The sequence below is a fragment of the Beta vulgaris genome, chromosome 1 (genome assembly GCF_026745355.1).
Source record: "Beta vulgaris subsp. vulgaris cultivar EL10 chromosome 1, EL10.2, whole genome shotgun sequence".
Lineage (NCBI taxonomy): Eukaryota > Viridiplantae > Streptophyta > Magnoliopsida > Caryophyllales > Amaranthaceae > Beta > Beta vulgaris.
Window position 1 is genome coordinate 6,314,953 of NC_079202.1, and position 24,235 is coordinate 6,339,187.

Here is a 24,235-nt window from a genome sequence, read left to right on the forward strand (position 1 = left end):
TATACTTTCGGAAATAACTTTGTATAGTCAAACTAATGTTCATGGTGCTAATACTTGTTTTTCTTGTTACGTGTGTATTAAACTATCTATATAGTTTCACTTTGTGCATATCTCATTGGGATGTTGTATACATCTTTCTGAATTACTTTACTCTCTGAATTTAGGGAATGGCTTTTTGTAAGGAATGGATGAAAATAAGTGATCATTCATTGCCCGAATATAGGGAGGGTGTTGATGGTTTTTTAGACTTTGCATTTTCCAGTATTATAGACGTTCATGATGCTGCGACCATTAGATGTCCTTGTGATAAATGTCGTAATCTGATTTTTAAAAAAAGGTGTGATGTGAGGTTTGATTTACTAAAGTGGGGAATGTATGAGAATTATACTACCTGGGAACTACATGGGGAAATTGTCGATAATCTTGATGGTGGTCAGACAATTCTTGATATTCCTGATATAGAAGGGGCAGGACATGATGACAGTGAAGTCAACATGTTGGAGGATGCTTTCGGGGTACCAGCCATGTATTTTGGGCTCAATGAGGAAGAAGTCAATGTGTTTAATGAACATCCTAGAGGAGAGGCAGCAAAGTTTTATGATTTGTTGAAAGCATATCAAGAGCCACTAATAGTCGAAGGCACAACAATGTCAAAATTGTCTTATATTGTGAAATTATTACATTTAAAAGTTTTAAACAATTGGAGTGATAGTTCTTTTGATAGTTTGTTGAAGTTGCAACGCCAGGCTTGGGGAACTGTTATTCCTGATTCTTATTATGAGGCAAAAAAATTGATTGCTGATTTGGGGCTTGAGTGTGTTAAAATTGATGCTTGTAAGAATGATTGTTTTTTGTACTGGAAAGAGAATGCAAATTTAGATAAGTGTCCTACATGTGATTTCCCTAGGTTTAAAAATGTTGATAAAGGACCTTCAAAAGGAGTTAAAGTTCCACACAAGGTGTTACGATACTTTCCATTGAAATCTAGGTTACAAAGGTTGTACATGTCTAGAAAAACAGCTAAGGATATGTTGTGGCATAAAATTGAAAGGGTGGATAAGAAAGGGGAAATGAGTCATCCTGCTGATTCTCCTGCATGGAAATTTATTGATAAAGAGTATACTTCATTTGCTAGTGATCCTCGAAATGTAAGACTTGGACTAGCTTGTGATGGTTTTCAACCTTTTGATAATTCAACACATAGTATTTGGCCGGTTGTTCTGATTCCGTACAATTTGCCTCCTTGGTTATGCATGAAACCTCATTCTTTTCTTTTATCTTTACTTATACCTGGTCCCACAAGTCCTGGTCGAAGCATTGATGTATATCTTCAACCTTTAATTGAAGAGCTAAAGGAGCTTTGGGAAATTGGGGTAGAAACATATGATGCTCACTCAAAGCAAAATTTTAATATGCGTGCAATGTTGTTATGGACGATCAGTGACTTTCCTGCTTATGCTGATTTGTCGGGTTGGTCAACTAAAGGTGGATATGCGTGTCCTTCTTGTCACAAGCACACTCACCGTACTTCACTAATGAGTAAAGGTGGCTATTTGCGTCATCGTCGTTGGTTACCCTCTAATCATAAATGGAGGATAGATAGAAAATCATTTGATAACACAAGGGAAAAAGATAGTGCACCGGTTCCGTTGACTGGGGATGAAATTTTGAACTATTTTAACAATTTTGAGCCAGAAAAATTTGGAAAGGTTGCTGGAAAAAAAAGAAAGCGAGATGCCTTAAATAGCTTGTATGGTTGGAACAAGAAAAGCATTTTTTTCCAACTGCCTTATTGGAAGAAGCTACTAATACGACATAATTTAGATGTCATGCATATCGAAAAAAACGTGTCTGATAATATATTAAGTACATTAATGAATATCAAAGGAAAGACTAAAGACACAATAAAGGCCCGTATTGATTTGATGAATATGGGCATTCGAGCCGACCTCCATCCTATTTTAGAGGGAGACAAAGTGCGTGTTCCTTTAGCATCTTACACTTTAAACTCAACTGCTAAGGCTGCAATTTGTGAGATGTTTGCAACTATGAAGTCTCCTGATGGATATTTGTCGAACATTTCAAGGTGTGTAAGGGACAGTGGTAAAAAAATCTCGGGTTTGAAAAGTCATGATCATCATGTTTTTATTCAGCAGCTTCTTCCTCTTGCAACTCGTGGTTTTTTGCCCAACAATGTTTATGAGCCTTTGGTTGAGTTAAGCTCCTATTTCCGTAATCTGTGCTCCAAAAAATTAACAACAAAGCAACTTGATGACCTTGAAGCTCAAATCCCTTACACATTGTGCAAGCTTGAGATGGTTTTTCCACCGGCATTTTTTTGATGTGATGGTACATTTAGTGGTGCATTTGGCTTCTGAGGCTAGGATTGGAGGTCCCGTTCGATATAGATGGATGTACCCAGTTGAGAGGTATGTTATTTTGTTATATATATTTTTTCTTTCTATTTATGTCTTAATTATTCAACATTTTAAGAATCTTGTATTGACATTAGGTATCTTCGAACACTAAAAAAGTACATTCGAAATAGAGCACAACCAGAGGGTTGCATAGCAGAAGGATATCTCGCCGACGAGTGTCTAACATTTTGCTCTAGATATATGAATGACATTGACTCAAAATTCAATCGTAAAGGGAGAAATGATGATGATGATAAAGGGAATGAGGATAATTTCACAAACAAGATGGATATATTCAAACCACTTGGACGCCCTTTGGGACAAGGAGTGGCACTGCATCTTGAATTTGAAGAGTTTAATCAAATTCATTTCTATAATCTTGTTAATTGTGATGATCTTCTTGATTTTGTTAAGTAAGTTGTCATACTACTTAATTATTTTATATGTTCATAATTTATTTTTAGGCCTAATTTTTATTAGTTTTATATTTTTTCTTATATAGTGAGCATAAGTTAGAGTTGGAGAAGAAAAGTCCTAGAAACGTAGAACGGAGACACAAAAGACAATTTGCTGATTGGGTATATGATCGCGTAAGTTCATAACTAATTCATGTACAGAAAACTGAATATAAATATTATGCGGAGAAAATATGTGACGATATTATGTTTTTTATTTGTCAACAGGTGACCAAATTGTATAAGGATGGGAAGATGGATGAAAATTTGTATAACTTAGTTTGTTCTCCTTCTAGAGTTGTAAGGCGTTACGCGGGATATATTGTTAATGGTTTTCGATTCCATACTATTGACCGGTGTGAGAAAAGAAAAACTCAAAACAGTGGAGTAATGGTACGAGGGGATGATAATTCTGATAAGGAATATTATGGAATTCTGAAAGATGTTTTTGAGATGTGTTACCATGGTGGGAACTGTGTATTTGTTTTTAAATGTTCTTGGTTTGATGTCGAGCACCTGGGTAGAGGATATAAAGTGGATGATCATGGTTCCATTTCTGTGAATAAGAAGGCGTCCCTGAAAACAGATGAAGTATATGTGTTAGAATCTCAAGTGGAGCAAGTGTTTTATATACAACACCCAAAAAGTGCAGATTGGAATTTTGTTATTAAAACTCAGCCACGAGATCTTTATGATTTGCCAAGCATAGAGATCGTTGACCAACTTGAGATTGATGACATAGTTGTAGATGTGGATGCATACCAGCAAGTGGAAGTAGATGAAGCCGAATTTCATAATTTAAGCGAAACAAATGATGATTTTTTTGTAGACTCATTAGCGACTAATACCTTTATGGTAGAAAAAGAACCTACAGTTGTAAAAATGGTTAGAAAAGCAATGAAGGATCTAGGCAAAGTCAATGATGACTTTATCAATGATGGTGACATTGAATCATATGAAGATTCAAGTGAAGAGGAAGAATTTGATGAGTCCTCATCTAATTGATGTGTCTGTTTTGTTATATTCTAGTGTGCTTAGTTCAAGATAAAATTTTAGTCTTTTAATTCCTTAATCTTATGGTATCTTACGGTCTGATATTTTATTGTAGTTGGAATTTATTCTTGACTTTGGATTAGATAATTTTTGTCTTATATAATGATCAATATGTTATTTTTATATGATAAATTTTCTAGCCTTTTGTTTTAATGGCTGCTATTAATTTTCATATTTTGTTTCTTGTTTATTTATCTAATTGATGTTTCTTGTTTATAATTTATCTCAAATGTTGAAGCTAAGTAAAATATGGTTGGTAGAGGTGGAGCAAAGAATGTGGGAAGTCGCAACAATGATGGAAAAGGTATGTGTCATATACTGAAATTTTACGTTCCTTTTTCTATATTTTGTTTCCTTAAAGGTCCATTATTTAAATGATGCAGCAAGTGTTGGAGGTAATCGAGAAGTTTTGGGAAAAAAAAATCCGATTCTAGTTCAGCGCAATCAGAATTTTGTCCCGAGATTACGGACTCTTGCAAATCCACCTCAAATTGATGAAAATTGTGAGTCGACGGCTCCCAATAATAGAGTTACCTTACATGAGGTCGGCCACCTTGATATTGATATGGAAAATCCAAATATGAGCAATGATTTGTCTGGATTTATTTCATCAAATGAAGGTATTGTTAGAAAGTATATTAATAAAATACTTTAGCAACTTTTTAGAAGACACTCTAAATCTATATGTTGTGGATTAGAAAACACTTTAGCAACTCTTTAATTTGTATGTGCATATGTAAGATGTACCTCCACAACTTGGAAAGAGGAAAAGAACGAACAAGTTGAACACAAGGATCTCAAAGGCTTTAGAAGCAAATGTTGTCGTGCAAGATCAGCCTATCCAAAGAAGGGAAGAGTTGAATGCCCAAAATGGTCGAAATACTAACCGACAGCGTGATAACCAAGCACTAGGAGGGAACAATGGTTCAGCACACTCGACAGTTAATGACGACACTCCTCAGAATGGTGAAGGTAAGTATAACAAATTATTTAATGTCACTCTTAATATGTTAATCAAGACACTTTCTCCTGCTATTTTCCCCCCCTTAAATTCCTACTTTTCTTTTATACTATTTTAGCTACAAGTAACGTGAAACGGCGGGGACACAGGGGAAAATACAAAAGTTACGTAGTTGACATGAAATTGAAAGGGCAGAAATCTAAATTAAAAATCTACATTCCTGATGACATTGATCGTGCAATTGGTGAGAATGCTCGTCATTTGGTGAATGAATGTGGTCGTGTTGTAAGAACAAAGGCTCCTTTAAATGTAAACACTTGGAAAGAAGCATTTGCAAAGGCAGGTGATTCAATGTGGCGAGAAATTCAGGTTTTTACTATGCTGCATTGTTTTTTGTTTTAGCAACATTGTTCTTTAAATGATTTTCTTAATATTATTCTTTGATTATTTTTTTTTGTTTTTGTTAGAACAAACTTGAAATCAAGGTGGGTAGTTCTTACATGAAGATGCAAGCCTTTTCCATCGATACCATGCAACGCCTTTACAGGTTATGGAAAAGTCGATTGCACTATTATTATAAGATTTGTGGACAAGATGATAAAGAGCGCCTTGACAATCCACCACCAGACTTACCAAAAGAACAATGGGAATATTGTGTAGCACGATTTGGGTCTGATGATTTCAAGGTTTGAATTAGCTTTTTTATTTTATTGAAAGCGTGTGCATTTATCTTATTTATGATCTTTAATTAATTGATTTTTTTTACTAATTATGTAGAGAATAAGTGAACGAAATTCCAAAAATCGTTTGTCTAAGAACAGAACAACACAGACCACTGGTAACTTGTCATTTGCTGAAGTTGAACATATCTTGGTAAAAATGTTTTGACTTATAATAACATTTATAGTTTTAAGGATTTAGCTATGTCATGCAAAATAAAACTTGTTACCATTTATGCGCTTTTGTATTCACCAGACTCAAGAAAACAATGGAGTGAAACCATCGGCTGATGTGATTTGGCTTATTGAGCACACGACAGAAGATGAACAGGGTAATTTAGAGTGGGCTGATGATCGTTCAAAGGAAATTCATGTATGTTAAAATTCCAAAAAGATTATATGATATTCTTTAGTGTACTTGTGTTGTTATTATAGTTATAATTTTAATATAACATTGTATTTTTTAGGAACAACTGAAAGATGTTGTTGCTGCACATGGTGACTCAATGACTCAAGAGGAAATACTTCTAGATGTTCTGAAACCTAGATCAGGTTATTTTCGTGGCAAGGGAACTGCTTTACCAGGGTATAGTAAAGGAAGACAACTACTTGAACATCAAAACTTGATTCATAACCAACAAAAAACTATTCAGGAGCAACAACAATTGATTAAGGAGTTGCAACAAAATCAAGAAAGAACAACAAAACAACTTGAAGAGTCTCGAGAGGCAACAACAAGACTGTTACAACAACAAAAGGAGGAGACACAACGTGCAATGGATACCATGAAGGAAGAATTACTTCGAGAACTTGCTGCTAGAGTTACAAGCTAATATGAAGATATTTGAAAGTAAGTTAGAGAAAATTTCTTTTATGCTCTTATACAACTTATATTATGTTAATATTCGTTTATTATTAGGATATGATATTTTTCTTGCTCTTTTAATGTTTCCGCTGTTGGATTTATGTCATTGTTTGGGAGTTTGACCATCATTTGAAGACTACGATGGCTTGTGTATTGTTCATTGCATGTGTAGAAAAAATGGCCTAAATATATACACTAAGAGATAATGTTTATCTTGCAGGTAGTGTTGAGAAAGTAAATATATGGAGATATTATGAAAGCATATGGTATGTGAATTGCGCGCGGTGACTTTTTATGCATTGGGTATGGTTTTTTTTGGAATGATTATGGATCAATGATCGATTGATATTCTTATATATGGTGATTAAGAGAATGTTGATCATAGAATGATTTGGGAACATTGACGGATGATATTATTGGAGCAATGATGAATGTAAATTTTTGGAAGAATGATTGATGTATAAGTTAGATGTGATGATTGTGTGAGCAATGGACATGTTTTTTGTATTAATGTATTTTACATTATTATGAATTAAATTTTTTGGATCCCGTAAATTATTAGGGTCTCATATTATATCAAAAAGTTTTTACAGGTTCAGAGCTCAATTACAAATAATAATTTATATTCTTGCATCTAAAACGTACATTACTTTAGAAGCGACATTGGTCGTTGCTAAAATACATTGTATCTATTTAAATTAGTTTTATTCAAAGCTTTTGCAACAAATAAAGTCGTTGCAAAAAACAGTTTATGTTTAACAAAGACTATAGTCGCTGCAAAACCAAATCTTATCTATTTCATTAAATTTGATTAAGTATCTTCAGCAACGAAATTTGTTGTATCAATAGATTGACTTGTTTTGCAACGACAAATGTTGTTGCCATAAATTCCATTCATATAATTATATCCCACTATGTATGGCAACGACATTTTTATTGCAACGACTACTGTCGTTGTCAAATACGTTTTTTTTGCAACAACAAATGTCGTTGCTCGCATTTTTAGTGACGCCTGTACCCGCAACGACCTTGCAACGACAAATGTCGTTGCAAAAGATCTTTTTCGCAACGATAAATAACTTTTAACAACGACATTTGTCGTTGCCAAAAACAGGTTTTCTTGTAGTGCAAGTTGAGCAAGCCAAGATGAGACAATTGGCTAAGGAGCAAAAACTTTTGGAAAGAGGACTTTAAAACATGCGAATGAAGGAAAATATATTAAATCTTTGAAAACATAACCTGACATTTGAATGGAGATCATGGGATGGCTTTCAGGTGAAGATTTACTGTATAATAGATAATTAAGAATTATTGAAAAAAATAGTTTTTTCAATGCATAATAATCAGTATTCTTGTATTGATCAGCGGAAGCGTTCGTGGGATTATACTGTGATTTTATATTATAAAACTTATATTGTTGATAGTGAGTGTTCACGTACGTATTGATAAATTAAAGTGTCCTTAGAATTATTATATGTTTATTTTCGAATTAAGAACTTCTATTGATAGTAGTAAGTGTTTTATTGATAGAAAAATGTCTTGGGATATTGAGATTTACGGATTAAATACTTGTGACACCCCTATTCAAAAGTGTATTCTACATACTTAAGAAATAAAAGATCATATATTTTAGTCTAAGGCCGAAAACTGCAGGAACATCTCATCTTGTATATCATAACAGTTTGGCAGAAATAGACCCTACATATAGCCTCAACGAGAGACATCTATGGAGCTATTTGGTTAAGCCCAAACCGCGAATCCTCAGTAAAAGACTTAGTCAGGATCCTCTCAGTTGCCATCCTAGTACGCATATATGAACCTTCGACGAAATTCTTTCCAACTAGAAGCGGGAGAGGTGGCGACCTTGTATCTAGTCCATGTAACACCCCTAGGTATTCAAGAGCTCACTATTAGATATTGTCCTCTCTGGACGCTAGCATGCAAGGATTTGCTTTGGGGAAGAACTGAAGTCCTACCCAAAAGGCCTCTATTAGGTTGAAGTGTCCACCTCTTAATAAAGCCAACTTTGCTCTCCTCAACTTCCAATGTGGGATAACAAACATCTTAGGTGCCTTCTCACCTCCTATAAGGAGCATGCGTCCCTGTAGGCACTACAGGACATCAAAATGGGTCCTAGCTCTGATATCATTTGTAACATCCATATGATCAGGAGCCCACTAGTAGATATTATCCTCTTTATATAGAGGTGTATACCTAAACCTAGTAGATGCCTTTTGGGTAAGAATTCGATTTTGTACCAAAGCAAATACTTGCGAGATAGGGTCCGAAGAAGACTATATCTACTAGTAGGCTCCTGAACACTTAGGGGTGTTACAGATGGTACAAAGCCAAGGCCCATTTCGATGTCCTATAGTGTATATGGGGACGCAGGTCCTTAAAGGAGGGGATAAGGTGCCTAAGATCTTGGCTATCTCACATCGGAATTTGAGGACAATAAATCATTTATTATTAAGAGGTGGATACATCAAGCTAGTAGAAGCCTTTTGGGTAGGGCTTTTATTCTGCACCAAATCAAATCCTTGCGGGCTAGGGCCCAAAGAGGACAATATCTACTAGTTGGTTCATGCACACCTAGGGGTGTTACAGATGGTATCAGAACAATCCTACAACAGTGTGTTGGGGCAACCCTAAGGCCGAATATTAGGAGTCCTCAGACGCTTAGTGGGGGGAGGATTCTAGGGCTACATTGTCGTAAAGAGTAACCCAGATGTCGTCAAACCGAATATATGAAGTCTCCGGCGATTAGTCTTCAGGCTAGGCAACCCACATGCCGTATGCCAAATGTGTGGAGTTCTCAAGCGCAACGAGGGCGTTGTTGTTCTCAAGTTGGGGTGTATGTAATACCCCTTATGTTACTTTAAAAGAGATTAAGTCGGCTACTCATTCCAACAAGATGCATCTCTCTTTTAGGGAGCTCATTTCCTTAGTTACTCCACAGTTAAGCGTGCTTGGCTGGGAGTAGTCCAGGGATGGGTGACCTCTTGGGACGTTTCTCGGGGAGCACATGAGTGAAGACAAAATGCGCCGGAAGTTTTATTGGTTATTGAGGGTAGTTGTAGGCTCTGGATGCGCATTGGTGATGATAGACTCAACTCCAGATTGATCGGGTGTTACAGTACGACACTAAAAACGATACTCTCAGAGACTATGCCTATTTGCGAGGTCGACCACCAGGCTTAACATGTTTCTCTAGAGGTGCAGACTCGACGCCATATCAAGAAGGTCACATATGGCTAGAAAAGAATTCACTGTCAACCAATCTTGGGCATTGTTTGGGTCATTGTCAAGTTATAGGCGAGCAAAAACTCAATGAAATGATAAAGAGTAAATCTAATCCCCATAGTAAGGCTCGCTACATATACCGGGATGCGTTTTGGGGGGAGCCATTTATATGGTGTATGTATTATTAGGCTTATAAACTAGCACAAAAGGATCCTTAATTCAATAGTTGATCTCGATGTGACCCAAGTCCCGAAGCAATTCATTCATGAATTCAGGAGTTAGGAAATAATTATGAGGTCCCTCCTTAGGAATCCATGTAGGATATGAAGCCCGACCTGATGTGCTCGACTGTCTTCGACGTTATCCTTGCTCGTCATAACTACACCATCAACAACATAAATCTCTAAGTAATTTCTCTTCAACGGGGGATAAGCAACCAACATATCCGAAGGACTCGGGAAAACCCCCTCATCCTCTTCTTTGAAAGAATCTAAACGGCTGGACAAAGAAACTGCCTCAAGTACGACCACGGGGTCAGGGCAAGGTACTTGTGTACTTATTTAAAGGCCCTTTACCGCATAAATCTTATTGGAAAATTTAAAAAAGAAATACGTAATATTCATAAATCATAATTAACACTTAATAAACCTCGAACTTATTTGCACTTACTCGTAGCGGAAATATGACCTTTATATGGTCCTAGACTTGTGGGTTAAGTCCCCACAACAAAAGTCCGGATATAAAAGCAACCAAAAGGATTTTAATAGAAAAATCTCCAACATAGTACAATAGAATACCAAAGAACAATACCAAAGAACTTTCCTTAAAACTTTGACATAATTTAAGCTCACACAAAATTTTCAACAACACTTGTGTATCTTGATCCAATTTCAAGCTTCCAAATATCTATTTTTTTCACTAGCAATAAACTCTGGCTCAATTAGGACAGGCTCCAAGAAGAAAATCAGTTAAACAGACTACATACTCATGTCCTTCCAAAATTTCATTTTTGGTGGTTTAAAGCTTATGTGCATAGTTTAAAACTTTTATAAACATAGTCAGGTACATAATATTCAAAAGATAAAATAAACAATGGGATTATACATTACACTTCAAAAAAAAAAAAAACAACTAGAAACTTATTCAAGACATTTAAAGGTAATTATATAAAGTTATTGGATCATGAATCTCTATTATATAAGGCACCACATGGGGGACACCAAAAAATAGAAAAAGGAAAAAAAAAAGAAAAAAAGAGGATAACTAACTATTTCATTTGAATGAAAAAAGGGGGGAAAAGTAAGACATTTAAACTGAACATCAGTTTTTTGAGAAAATAAAATCTAAATACATTTTTCTACCCAATTAATTTTATTTTCTACTTCATTTGTTATCACACATTATCGCACGCATTGTGTGCATGTAAGACTAGTAGAGCATAATATTATATTACGCATAATAGCTATTTATGGATTATGAACTTATTTCACTCACAAGCTTTGTTGAACAATAATCTCATGATACCCAAAGATACATACAATACTCGCCAAGCCTATTAAGTGCTTCTGATACAATATCTAGCTGTTTTTAAGAAGCTTATGCGAAATCAAGTTTCATCCATAATCTTTTGTTCAAGAGTCATACAAGAATTACTACCTTTTAATAAGTCTCATATAAAATTTAGATCAGAGCTCAATACAAAAAAAATTCTTATATATACTCAAGTATTAAAATCATTTCCAGAAAATATAATTTCGATAGATGTTCATGACTTCACCAAAAAAGAGAACACGAATCGAGAGAGGACTACACCAATTCATCTAGAGTTTTAAGGGACGTCTCCCCACCACATAATGTTATGCTTGCAAGACTTTCATAATATGTCCCTATACACATACAAAATGAGCTTTCACTCCACAAATAACACAGAGCATATGCTCTACGATGTTGTTCATCACTATTTCCGCAACTTCTTTCCACACACATAAAAATCAAAACATAATCATAGTATTTAATTCGCAATTTTTGAAACTCGTACTTTCTAAAACTTATATCATAGTTCTCAAAGTTCATATCATACTGTTATAATTTGTGTTTGTGGAGGAAGATAATCAGGAGGAAGAGAAGAGGAAGCCATTAATGTGCTTAAGATTGAAGAAGACAGTAGAGAGGAAGATAGAGGAAAGGGAGAGAATAAGGAACTACATTTTATTATTTGATGAAAAAGTAAAGAAGTATTACAAGTACCTCATATTTATACTAATTATCATATTAGTATAATCTAACAAACTAAACCAAACTAATAACAAACTAAGTCAACTCTTGTTAACTAATACTAACTAGTTATGTTATCTCCAACATCCCCCTCAAACTGGAATGGTCGTAGACATTTCAATTTGAACATTGATGCAACTGTACAATTACATGGAGTATCTTCATGAGTATCTTCATGTAGGAAGGATAGCTGGCAATAACAGGATATAAACCATAACAAAGTTGCACTTGAAAAGGAGAGCAGAAGGATGCACTATGATCAAATCTCTACATGCTGCTGTACAGAATGAATACACTAACTCCTTTGCTCAAATCACATGTTGCTGTAGTGGCGGAGGGAGTACATAATGGAGTTACACATGCTGCTGTGCAAGCAGGTCGTTCTACTATGATCAAATACCCAAAAGCACAAAACCATAGCAAGGATGATGTACTGAACTTTGCTCAGTATAATTTCAGTTTTAGATAGTCAAATTACCACCATATACCACCGGACAATAACATACCACAACACATATGTTTGTTCAATGTACCAAACTCATCACCATAACTTGTTCAGTCCAACAAAAGTACACTCCAGAATACCACAATGCACACTTTTCTAAAAAACAGAAATCCAATATACGCTGCAACTTCGTGTCCTCCCAACCAACTACCAATCAAATATGTTACCATAAATCCTATTTGAGATGTAGAATATGCCCCCCTTAAACTTGGAAGGGTTGCATAACATTCCAAGTTTGAAAAGAAAGCAAATGCACCAATACACCATCGCAAACTAAACAAAAAAAAGTGATGACAGAACCCCAAAAAAAATGGGAGGAGAGGAACATGTGTGGGAAAAGAAAGAGTAAAATGAAAGGAATGAAGAAATAGCAAGAATAAGATGCTAAAAGTGAACAATTTACAAATGAATAAACTTGATCTCAATGATCAAACAAGAGGTTAAAGTCATAAGACTATCAAAATTTGGAGTTTAAAGTCATAAGACTATCAAATGATCTCTATGGATCTTCAACAATGACCACTATGGGTCCAAGAAAAGCCTCTAATGGGCACAAAAACAGACCACTATGGGTCACAACAAGCCTCTATGGGCAAATGACCAACTATAGGTCTCAAAATTCAAAGCCTCTATGGGCAAATTTGACCAACTATGGTGTAACAATCCTGAATTTCCACTTTATTTAGAAAACATATTATAGTACAAAGCATGGACAATTCAAGAGCTGTTATGCCGCAGTTATTAAACATTTAATAACAGCAAGGCGAAAGGTACTACTACTAATACATAAATTAATTATTAACTATTACAACTAAAAGGAAATGTAATTAATTAATACACTCCTATAACAAACCATAATTCTAAACTATTGCAGCGGAAGTCTTAACTTTAATAAATCTACATCTAGGTGAAATCAACGCTCTCACCCCAATATAAGCTAGTCACCATCAAGCCCTGCACATTGAAGACATGTAATATCAGCCAAAAGGCTGAGCAAGATTTCATACCAATAACAACTTTGAACTATCCAATGTGCAGGTGGAATACATACATAGTATTCCACAAAATCATTTCACTTGTACAACATTCTAACTTGAATATAATAGACAATCTTCAATAATTCAAATCCACTTTACTTTCTTTCTAAACCATTTTGTAAAACTTTCAAATATAACTCCTTTGAAATCTGTGAGTAGGAAGTAATAAAAATCCAATGAGCTAGCTAGGCTCACTAGATAAGGTAAACACCAAAGTCCCTAGTATGCATACCTCTAACTTGATAACGTACCAAGAAGGAAGACAAATGGCAAGAGTATTGATCAACATACTCCCAACTACTAAAATATATTGTTGAGACACTGTTAACTCAACATACTTCCAAACTCGGAGAATACCGCTTACCGGCAACCCCACAATAAAACTCTATAAACCCTCGTAAGGGTGAGGAACTAACTTCCTCCTTTCAAAATCTCAACTTGGTAACATAGAGGAACTTCCTCCTTTTAATAATCTCAAACTTGTCTCACGAGGAACTTCCTCCTTTTAACAAACTCAAACTTGTCTCATGAGGAACTTCCTCCTTTTAATAATATCTTAAATCATCTCATAAATTATTTTGATATAAACATCGTCAAAACAATTTAAATGCTCCATAAATAACATCGTAAAAACGATTCCAAACTCAATATAAATCACAAATCAATATGAAATACTTTCTGTAATAATCTGTACAAGCTTAGTATGAAATCTTACCTTATTAGCAAACGACTATCAACCAATCTCAATTACAAGTCAAAAGGGTTCCTCTATAAACCCGTGATCTACAATACAATAATATATATATATAGTATAAGTCATTTATCATATACCTAGAGTTGAATCAACTCAATCCAAGACAAAACTACTTATACCATCATATAAACAATATACTTAATAAGCAATTATCAAACCACTATCATAATTCGATCACTACTACTTCTACATGTTAAAGCAATAATACCACACTAATAATTTATAGAATATTTTATCACTGTTATTAACCTCCATTACCTACCCTTACACGCATACAATACTACCCGCATACAAGACTACCAAAACAGCATGAACTTGCAGCAAGCATAACTTCTAGTATACAACTCCGAATCACGTAATTATTGTGTCTAAATTCATTAGCTTTTCGAGCTCTACAAATTTCATGAAGGAACCAAGGCCTAAAAGTTACTGTATCAATGATAAAATTCTCCCAAACAACAGCAGCGAGCAAAACACAACAACAATTGCAACCACAACAACAATTAACACGATTACACCAACAACCTTCTCCGCTCAACAACTGTAATAATGGCTTATAATTTAAACTAGGCAATTAACAACAATCACACATATCACAAATTTTAGAATATACTTTAGAAACAATAATTTCACAAACCCAACTCGAAAATTCATTAACTAAGTCGAATTAAACATGAAATATAAACCAATTATACAAATTTCCCATAGTAGGAATTCCCCCAATTCGATTTTGTCATGAACCCTAATTTAACAATATACCCAAACTTTGAACCTTTAACAAAACTGAAAATTAAACTTAGGATTAGAACTTACTTGAATAGAGAGATGAAATTACTCAAGAAAAAGACCCGAAAATCACTTTTTTTTTAATCCGATTTTCGCCCCCAAAAACGTCCAATTTGAAACCCAAATTTTCACTCTTTGAAATACCCACAAAATCAAGTATTGTTGAAGGTAGAGGAAGAAAGATTGATGTGTGATAAACGTTCAACAAAGTTTGTGAATTTAGGGTATTGAATCAAGAAATAGGAGAAGAATGAATAGGGTAGAAGATGAAGTGAATGAAAAGAAAGAAACCTTTGTTTTGTTTGTTTGTTTTGGCTGGGAATTACAATCCCGTAAAGCCTTTGTTCTTTTTTTTTTTTCTTTTTCTTTTTTCTTTTTTTGGTTTTAAACTCCTTTTTCCTTTTTTTTTTCTCTCTTTTCTATTTGTTTTCCTTTTACCATCTAAACTTAGAGGTGTATACTTATATGATAACCCCTTTTAGAAATATAAAACTTAGTTGACCACTCTTGAACTAAAGCCAAAGTGAGAAAAATTAATATTTTCATAAAAGAAATAATTTAATTTACTTTCATAAGATATTTAATATACAAATAATAAGCATATAAATAGGTACAAAAATTGTGGGGTGTTACATATGGGTCTTGAACAAAGGACCACTTTGGGTCTAAGAAAATGATCACAATGGATCATGAGAAATGCCTCACTCTATGGGCGCAAAACAAAAATCTAAGAATACTAGACGATATCACAACTTGATTTCAAGAAAAACAGTAGGAAATTTGTGGTGAGAAGCAAGTAGAAGAATTATAGAATAGAAATGTGTTTTAGAAGAAGGAAAGAATGAATTGAATTGTTGTTAACTGCTACCACCAAACACTAATTTCGCATCAAATCAGTTAAATTTTCTAACAACACCACTGCTATTATTGAATCTCTAGCACAATAGACATTGAAACTTCAGGTCATACAACATCCAAACTACAACACAAACTCCAAGAAACTTCCAATATTCAACGTGTAAATCAAACAGAGAATGAAATCGAAAATTATACAAAAAATTTCATCGGATCACCTAGTAGGCAAACACCATTGTTCATCAAACGTAGAACATAACCAATTTCCAAGTTTCTAACAACAATAAATGGCAATTAACAGCACTACAACACAAATTTCACATTCAAGAATGCCTCTCCAAACTCTAAATGAAATAATAAAGACTTACAATTACGATTGGCAAGATTCATACCCAGCAAGACAAACTCAGAGAATCAGAGAAATCCGAACTCAAAACAGGAACAATCACGAGCCAAGAAAATTTCTAACACCGAATTGCTTATTACCAAGAACAGAGGAACCAACCCAAGAATTTGATGAATCAACTTCAACGATGAGCAACCCGGTATGTAAACGAAATGCACGAATGTCAAACACCCAGAATTCTGGCATTCCAAGCAACAATATTTCTCTCTTACATTTTATCGAATAGCTTGCGTGCAACACCAATCAAACCCAGATTTTTTTTTCCTTCAACAACCAATAAAACCTTCAACCTAGATACCCAAAAATCGCAAACTCATGAAATTGCTAAGTATTCAAGAAACGTAGATGAAATATACTGGAAAACACTAATCTAATCCCCACAACAATTCGCTTGAAATTTGAGAAATACTAGATTTTGGGGAAAATTCAAGAAATCATGAGCGATCAATCCAAATCATTTTAAACAAAATCTGAAGGAGTATACGTGAATTCAAATCCAAATCATTTGAATTCGAGTAAGAACTGAGGAAATTATGAACAAGAAATTGCAAGCGGAAAATTCAAATAAATAAGATGAAAATTCCTGAAATTGAAATCAAATAAAACGAGGAATGAATGTGCTAGGAGTCGACCCGCTATTACCATGTTATAATTTGTGTTATGGAGGAAGATAATCAGGAGGAGGAGGAGAAGAGGAAGCCATTAATGTGCTTAAGGTTGAAGAAGACAGTAGAGAGGAAGATAGAGGAGGGAGAGAATAAGGAACTACATTTTACTATTTGATGAAAAAGTAAAGAAGTATTACAAGTACCTCCTGTTTATACTAATTATCATATTAGTATAATCTAACAAACTAAACCAAACTAATAACAAACTAAGGCAACTCTTGTTAACTAATACTAACTAGTTAGGTTATCTCCAACACATACATACTGAAATTCATACTTTAATAATGAATTTATGTTCATTATATCTTAGGAACATACTTTTTAAAATGTAGACGAAAATGAGTTGGAAATACAATGTCGACTCCATTACACACAAACCTCAATGAATCGGGTTGGTCAAAATCAAGATCTCGAAATACTTCCATCATTCTAAAATAATTGTAAAGAGATTTTTCGAAGTATCGGGTGTGATGTTACTGACATTAAGAGCTCAAGTAACTTTTTCACTTGGAATAATAAACAATATGGTGTAGCTAGAGTCTTCTCAAAGGTTAACAGGATGCTTGTTAATCAAGCTTGGCAGGAGATGTTTGAATCAATAGAAGTGAATTTTCAGTGCGAGGGTGAGTTTGATCACTCACCAGCATTGCTGATTGTATTTCCTAATGTGGGTGGTGGTAAGAAAAACCTTTTAGGTGTTTTACTATGTCGAAGCTAGGGAGCTGCTCAATTCTTGAACATTGTGGGTCAGGCATGGTCTACTACAATTCAAGGCTCTAAGATGTTTGAGTTTTACAAAAGTTAAAGGTGGTTAAGCTTGCATTGAAAGACTTGAAGAAATCTTGACTTTCAAATTTACAAGCAGCAGAGATCAATCAACAACAAATGTTTGATACTTAGAAACAACTGCATTTACATTCTGGTGATAGATTGTTAGCAGAAGCAGAGCTAGAAGTAGTGCATATAAATACAAGCATGCTGACTATCTTTCTTTCTTGAGTCAAACGGCTAAAATAGATTGGCTAAGAGATGGTGATGAAAATATCAAGCTCTTTTTTCAAAGCATAATAGTCAAGAAGCTGCAAAATCAGGTACATTGTATTAATGATGAACATGGTGTGTGGCATGACACTTCTAATGCTATCTCAGAAGCATTCCTGTCTTATTACAAGAAGTTGCATGGAAGTTTTGATGCAGTGACCTCATGTTACATCACAAATTCTTCAATCAGGTCCCATAGTAAGTGATGAACATCTTGCCATTTTGAATACCCCTAATACTGTTGAAGAAATAAAAAAAAGCCTTATGTTCTATTCCAGGGAGCAAAGCTCTTGGACCAAATGGCTTTGGATCTTTCTTCTATAAAGATGTTTGGAGTGTTATAGGTGATGATGTAGTAGTTGTTGTGTTAGAAACCTTGCAAAGTGGGAAGTTGTTAAAGGAATTGAATAATATTTCAATTAATTACTTTAATTACTAAGACCAGATGTCCTCATAATGTCACTGATCGAATACATACCTATATCTTGTTGTAATACACTTTATACTTGTGTTACAAAGGTGCTATGTGGCAGACTTAGATAAATACTACCTGATATAATATAGAAAATTAAGAAGGTTTTGTTCCTGGGGGTTTCATTGTCCATAACATCCTGGTTATTCATGATATGGTCAAGATGTACGAAAGGAAGAAAGTGGGTCCAGGATGCCTTATGAAGATAGATTTACAGAAACCCTATGATACTGTTAACTAGCAATTTTTAGAACAAATGCTCATCCTATTGGGATTTCATGATCACTTAAACTGGTAATGACTTATGTCTTCACTCATATGTTCTCCTTGCTGCTAAATGGAAGTATGACTAGGTATTTTAAATCGTCTAGAGGCTCAAGACAAGGGGACCCTATGTCTCCCATGTTATTTGTGGTGTGTATGGAGTATCTCTCCAAGATACTACACAAAATGAGCATATTGGAGCAATTTTACTATCATCCAAGATGTAAAGAAGTACAACTTACTCACATATGTTTTTTGCAGACGACTTAATAATGTGTTGTAAAGGTGAATTTGCCTCAGCTTAATGTTAACGTGCGTAAGTTAGCAGTGTATTCATGTGGGATGTCTTTTTTTTTTTTTTTTTTTTTTTTTGACATCAGATAAACATTACAAGGAAAATATAAATGAAGAAAAACGAAAACAACAAGGACTAAAAAAAAAAAGAAAAACTAATAGCTGACTGAAGCACTGTTGAGACGATGCTTCCTACACCAATTTGCTAGTAGATGCGCATCTGAAACCTGATCTCGTGAAACTTTAATCACCTGGCACGTAGTGAATTGCTTACCCAGCTTCCTAATGTGATCGAGTGTCCATTTGATGGAAATATCAGTTCCGACTCTCTTGCTAAGATGTTGGACCAGTAAGGCGGAGTTCGAGAGTATTCGAACATGCTGGTGATGTGCACTCTTTGCCCATTTTAGACCATTGAGACATGCCATAGCTGCAGTATGTAGTGTAGAGTTTGCATAACAAAAAATACCATGTTGAGCGTGACCAGATGCTGAATCAGAATTACAGCTCCAAGCAGCTCCACCTACTTTCGCGCCCTTGTCCCATGATCCATCTACCTGCATAATGATGGGATTGTCTTGGTGCACTTGTTGGCCAAGACTGGCACATTGAAAACCTGGTGGAGTGCTGGGGTCTCTTGGGTTCCTAGTTGGATCGAAGCGCGGAGCCACGAAAATGTCATGTTGGCCTTTTGTTGTTTGAAGTTGTCTGCCAATCGATCGTGAGGTAGGACGACAATTGCGGAACACTTGCTTATTTCGTAAAATCCAAATAGACCAGAGGCCACCCACGAATTTTGGTAGCCTAGAATTGGCGTTATCCTCGTTATTAAACCGTGTTGTCCAATAAGTGAGCCATTCTCTGAAAGATAATTCGGTTGTTGTATTCACCAAAAAATGCAGGTGACACCGTTCCCAAACCTCACAAGCAAGCGGGCACTGTCGAAACAAATGTTGGTTGTCCTCAAAATCCGCTAAACAGATTGGACATTCGGTAGACGTACCAATATCACGATGATACAGGTTACTATAAGTGGCTAGAGCATTATGCCACAACTTCCATAGAAGAAGCATCCATTTTGGCATGATACGCAATCCCCATAAAATACGAAAAAACGTATTATCTGAAGAGGATGTCATGCTACAAGTATCAATTTGCTGTTGGAGTAACAGGGCATACCCCGATTTGGTAGAGTAAGAGCCTGACTTAGTATAGGGCCAAAATTCTTCATCCCCTTGATGCGTGTCATTAGGGAGCTCAATACCTTTTATTTGCCGTGCTGTAGGGCCTTCAAAAAAACGGTTAATCGTGCGAGAATCCCAGCCTTGTTGATGTGGTAGAATGAGATGTGCGACTCTTAAACGCCGGGCTTCAGATAGCGTAGTGGCATCGCGAAAAAAAGGCTGTGATCCGTTCATCCACAATTGGTTAGAAACACTAATATTTCGCCCGTCCCCCACTTTCCATTGCAGGTGGGTGTGGAGACTTTTGTCCGCCCATAAAATGCCTTTGCGCCCCCAAGAGTCCTGCTGAGATCGCCGCATGGGAGAACAACCTGAAAATCTATCTTTGCTGTAGACTTTGGCAAGTAGTAGATGTGGGTTGTTTTTTATACGCCACGCTTTCTTCATGAGCAGAGCCTTATTAAAAACACCTACATTACGAAGGCATAGCCCTCCTCGACTTTTGTTACAATGTAGAAGATTGCGCTTCTTCTAGTGAATACCTTTCCCTCTTGCATCCTTCCAGAAAAATGAAGCTAAAATACTGTCAATTTTGTTTGCAATAGTTGTCGGAATCTTGAAGACGGCAAGGTGGTTCATGATAGCCCCTATGAGGATGGAATTGATAACAACCATCTTTGTTGGTTGCGATAAAGTTGTATGATTCCAGCTGGTAATTCGCTGAGTTATCTTATCCAAAAGAGGGGTGAAGTGTTGAATCTTTGTAGTTTGGATATCAATCGGGATGCCTAGATAAGTACCCAGGGAAGTCTTTGATTCCATTCGCAAGATGTCTTTGTAAGCTTGCTGACACTCCCTCGGAGTATTCGGGCTGAATTTGACCCAAGATTTCTGTAAGTTCAGGACTTGACCTGATATAGCACAGAATCTAGAGATCACTGTCTGAATCGCTCTACAAGAATCCTGTGAAGCTTTAAAGAAGAACATGGAGTCATCCGCGAAAAACAGATGTGAAATTGTTGGACCTCGCTTCCCCACCCGAATACCAGTAAAACGTTTGATATCAGTAGCCAAGCTGGTCATGCGCGAAAGAATATCCATACAAAACAAAAAAAGGTATGGAGAAAGAGGATCTCCTTGCCGTAAACCGCATGTTGGTGTGAAAGTTTCTGTGGTTGCCGTAATGGTAATGGTAATGGTAATGGTATTCATGTGGGATGTCAGAAGGTGAAATAAAGAGAATTGAAGATGCATATGGCCTTATGAGAAGCAAGTTGCCCTTCAAATACTTAAGGTGCCAATTTGTTCCAAGAAGATATCAAAAGCACAATGTAATTTGATTATACCAAGAATAAGAGTTTGGAGCACTACGAATTTATCCTGCAGTGCTAGGCCTCAGCTCCGTAATGCTATACTTTTTAGCTTGCAAAATACTGGTATTTATTATACCAAGAAGTGTCCTCTTTCAAGTGATGAAGGTGTCCCCAAATTTCTCTCTGTCTAAAGAATATATTTTAATATATAAATCCGTGAGAAACTTGAGAGTATTACCGCCACATGATAACGTTAAAGGCTAATAGATACTACTACTAACTAAACTTTATTGATACAAAAAAAAAAAATACAAAGCCATAAAACAAACAAAATTTGTGTCAGTAAAATACTGACTGCATGTATATGCGGAAATTTAAGTGCTTTATTTAACATTGGAAATATATCTATAAACCTTCCTTGGATACTTGTCATACTTGTATAATATAAACTACTTCCTCCATATCAAATTAATTACAACAAATCCTTCGACACGGACTCCTAGGCAAAATTTCTTACGGTGAGATTAGAAAAAGGTCAGGTTATGTAATTAAGTTTAATTGGAGAGAGGAGGTGGGGACCAAGCACCACCTAATGTTGCCACTACCAGTACCTACTGTCGCCACTACCGCCGGGGAACCACCAGTACCACTACTTACTGCCACCACCATTGCCGAAGCACCACTAGTATCACTAGCACCACCAAAACGCCACCACAACCACCGAAACACCAGCAACATCAAAACACCTTCCTGCTTCCCAGATCAAAACACACACCCGAAATTCGAAGCCCAAAACCACCTTCCTACTACCCCCACCACCACCCACCGTCAAAACCCATTCCACCTCCACAACACCACCGAAACGAGAGAAACAAATCGAAGAGGAGAAATTCAGAAAGAGATCTGCAACAATTCGGGTGGTGGTGGAGGTTTTCGGTGGATTTCGGCTAATCGTGGTTGATTTGGGCTGGTAGTCGAGGTTTTGGATGGATTTCGGCTACTGATGATATCGAAGGTGATGATGGTGGTGGTGGGTGGAGGAGATCGAAGGTCGAAGGTGAGTATGATCCTGGTGGTGGACGCCGGCGAAATTGGTGATGTCGGCTGGTCATGAGATCGAAGGTGGTGATGGAGGAGATCGAAGGTCGAAGGTAATGATGGTGGTGGTGATGGAGGAGATCGAAGGTCGAAGGTGATGATGATGGTGGTGGTAGTGGTGGAGGAGAGAGACGATAGAAGGATGGAGATGGAGCATGAGGAGAGATAGATGATGGTGGGTAGTAGAGTGAAGGTGGTAGTGAAGGGAGGGGGGGTTATATTTAGGTTGATTAATTGTGATTATGTGTGTAATTAATTTGATTTGGATAGTATAATATATGTTTTAGTTTTTTAATAAAGACATTTTGGTAATTTTAGGGGTAAAAATCATACCAAAAATGAAAAGAAAGAAATTGTTGCAATTAATTTGAAACAACCATATTTGGAAATTGTTGCAATTAATTTGATACGGAGGAAGTATAGTATTCTATAACTTTAATAAAAACTCCTTCTCCTTGCCTAGGTACCTTTTCTAAAGTGTGGACACCTCCCAAGTTTAGTATTATTTAATGAGTCTATTACGAGAGAACTACCTTGTCCACATAATTTATACAAAAAGTACATGGGTAACATATCATAGCTATTGTTCTTGCTAATAAATAACAAGTCGTTGCCTCTTTATAATTGTGATCATAAAAGATCATATAAACTTACCATATAGAGGCATAATATAAATAACGTATTCATAAAAATTCTTAGAAGTAGTATTAGCATTAAAAGCAACGATTATATGACCAAGTTAATATAATAAAATCAAAACCATGTTGTTGTGATATCTCGTAACAATCTCCCTACTAATATAATATATGACTACTATAGTATGGAAAAATTTGCATGTTGTAGATTAAAGTAGCATGACAAAACTTGAAAGTCGTATATCATAATTCGAATATGCCGCTAGCTAGATTTCAAAGAATGCACAATTTAATGAACTTTACTCTAATAACAAGATCTAACAACATACTCATATTGTTTAGTTAGCGATTAATTGAGAGTTTCCAGATTGAAAACTACTATAAACTAATAACATGTTGGTGGTAAGTTCATAAAGTAAGTCCACGTTAAGCACGGTGATCAATTAATACTATAACAATGATAATGGATGCAGCTTAACATGCGAGTAAGACAAACATCACCCACTATATATATATATATATATATATATATATATATATATAATATATATATAATATATATATATATATATATATTATATATATAATATATATATATATATATAAATAAATATTGAGCTTGACTGTATAATATCAACCATTAATCTAAGACGTCGTAAACAAGATTATATAACACTCACGAAAACGTGATTTCAAATTCAAAATAACAACCCTAGAAACGTGATATTATGTATGCAAAATAATATTTAAAGATCTAAATATACACGCACCTTGAAAATTAATAACTACTAGGGAGGAAGAGAAAGGGTAAAGAGAAGAGAGACTTTAAACTTAAGAAAAGAGATTTATTTCTCAAATTTGGTGTTAAGAATATGATGGGTGGAGGCCCCTATTTATACTAGTTTGACAAGTAGAGTCGTACTAGGTCTCGGAACT

General features: G+C 35.5%; 3 protein-coding genes and 1 long non-coding RNA gene across 5 annotated transcripts; 3 read left to right on the plus strand and 1 right to left on the minus strand.

The window, feature by feature from the left end:
- The first annotated feature begins 167 nt into the window (after window positions 1-167).
- Window positions 168-2,342, plus strand: LOC104883277 (uncharacterized). The gene has a single exon (XM_048646957.2). It carries the CDS (start codon window positions 168-170, stop codon window positions 2,340-2,342), a length of 2,175 nt encoding a protein of 724 aa, XP_048502914.2.
- A 1,731-nt stretch (window positions 2,343-4,073) lies between these two features.
- On the plus strand, window positions 4,074-5,058 carry LOC130589569 (uncharacterized). Its single transcript, XM_057390870.1, has 4 exons — window positions 4,074-4,229; window positions 4,309-4,545; window positions 4,667-4,897; window positions 5,036-5,058. The coding sequence occupies exons 1-4, from the start codon at window positions 4,175-4,177 to the stop codon at window positions 5,056-5,058; spliced, it is 546 nt and encodes a 181-aa protein (XP_057246853.1). The 5' UTR covers window positions 4,074-4,174.
- Window positions 4,670-7,069, plus strand: LOC104905114 (uncharacterized). The gene is made up of 6 exons (XM_057396204.1): window positions 4,670-5,255; window positions 5,354-5,572; window positions 5,664-5,759; window positions 5,862-5,978; window positions 6,073-6,455; window positions 6,691-7,069. Exons 1-5 carry the CDS (start codon window positions 5,064-5,066, stop codon window positions 6,436-6,438), a joined length of 990 nt encoding a protein of 329 aa, XP_057252187.1. The 5' UTR covers window positions 4,670-5,063; the 3' UTR covers window positions 6,439-6,455; window positions 6,691-7,069.
- Window positions 7,070-13,144: 6,075 nt separating this feature from the next.
- LOC109136235 (uncharacterized) lies at window positions 13,145-17,215 on the minus strand. Of its 2 annotated transcripts, none has more exons than XR_007275515.2 (3): window positions 15,097-17,215; window positions 14,245-14,312; window positions 13,145-13,446 (listed from the first exon to the last, which is right to left on the minus strand). It is a non-coding gene; the product is annotated as an uncharacterized LOC109136235 (long non-coding RNA). The 2 variants fall into 2 exon arrangements; XR_002041122.3 differs by having other exon boundaries at window positions 16,293-17,202.
- Between the last annotated feature and the right edge of the window lie 7,020 nt (window positions 17,216-24,235).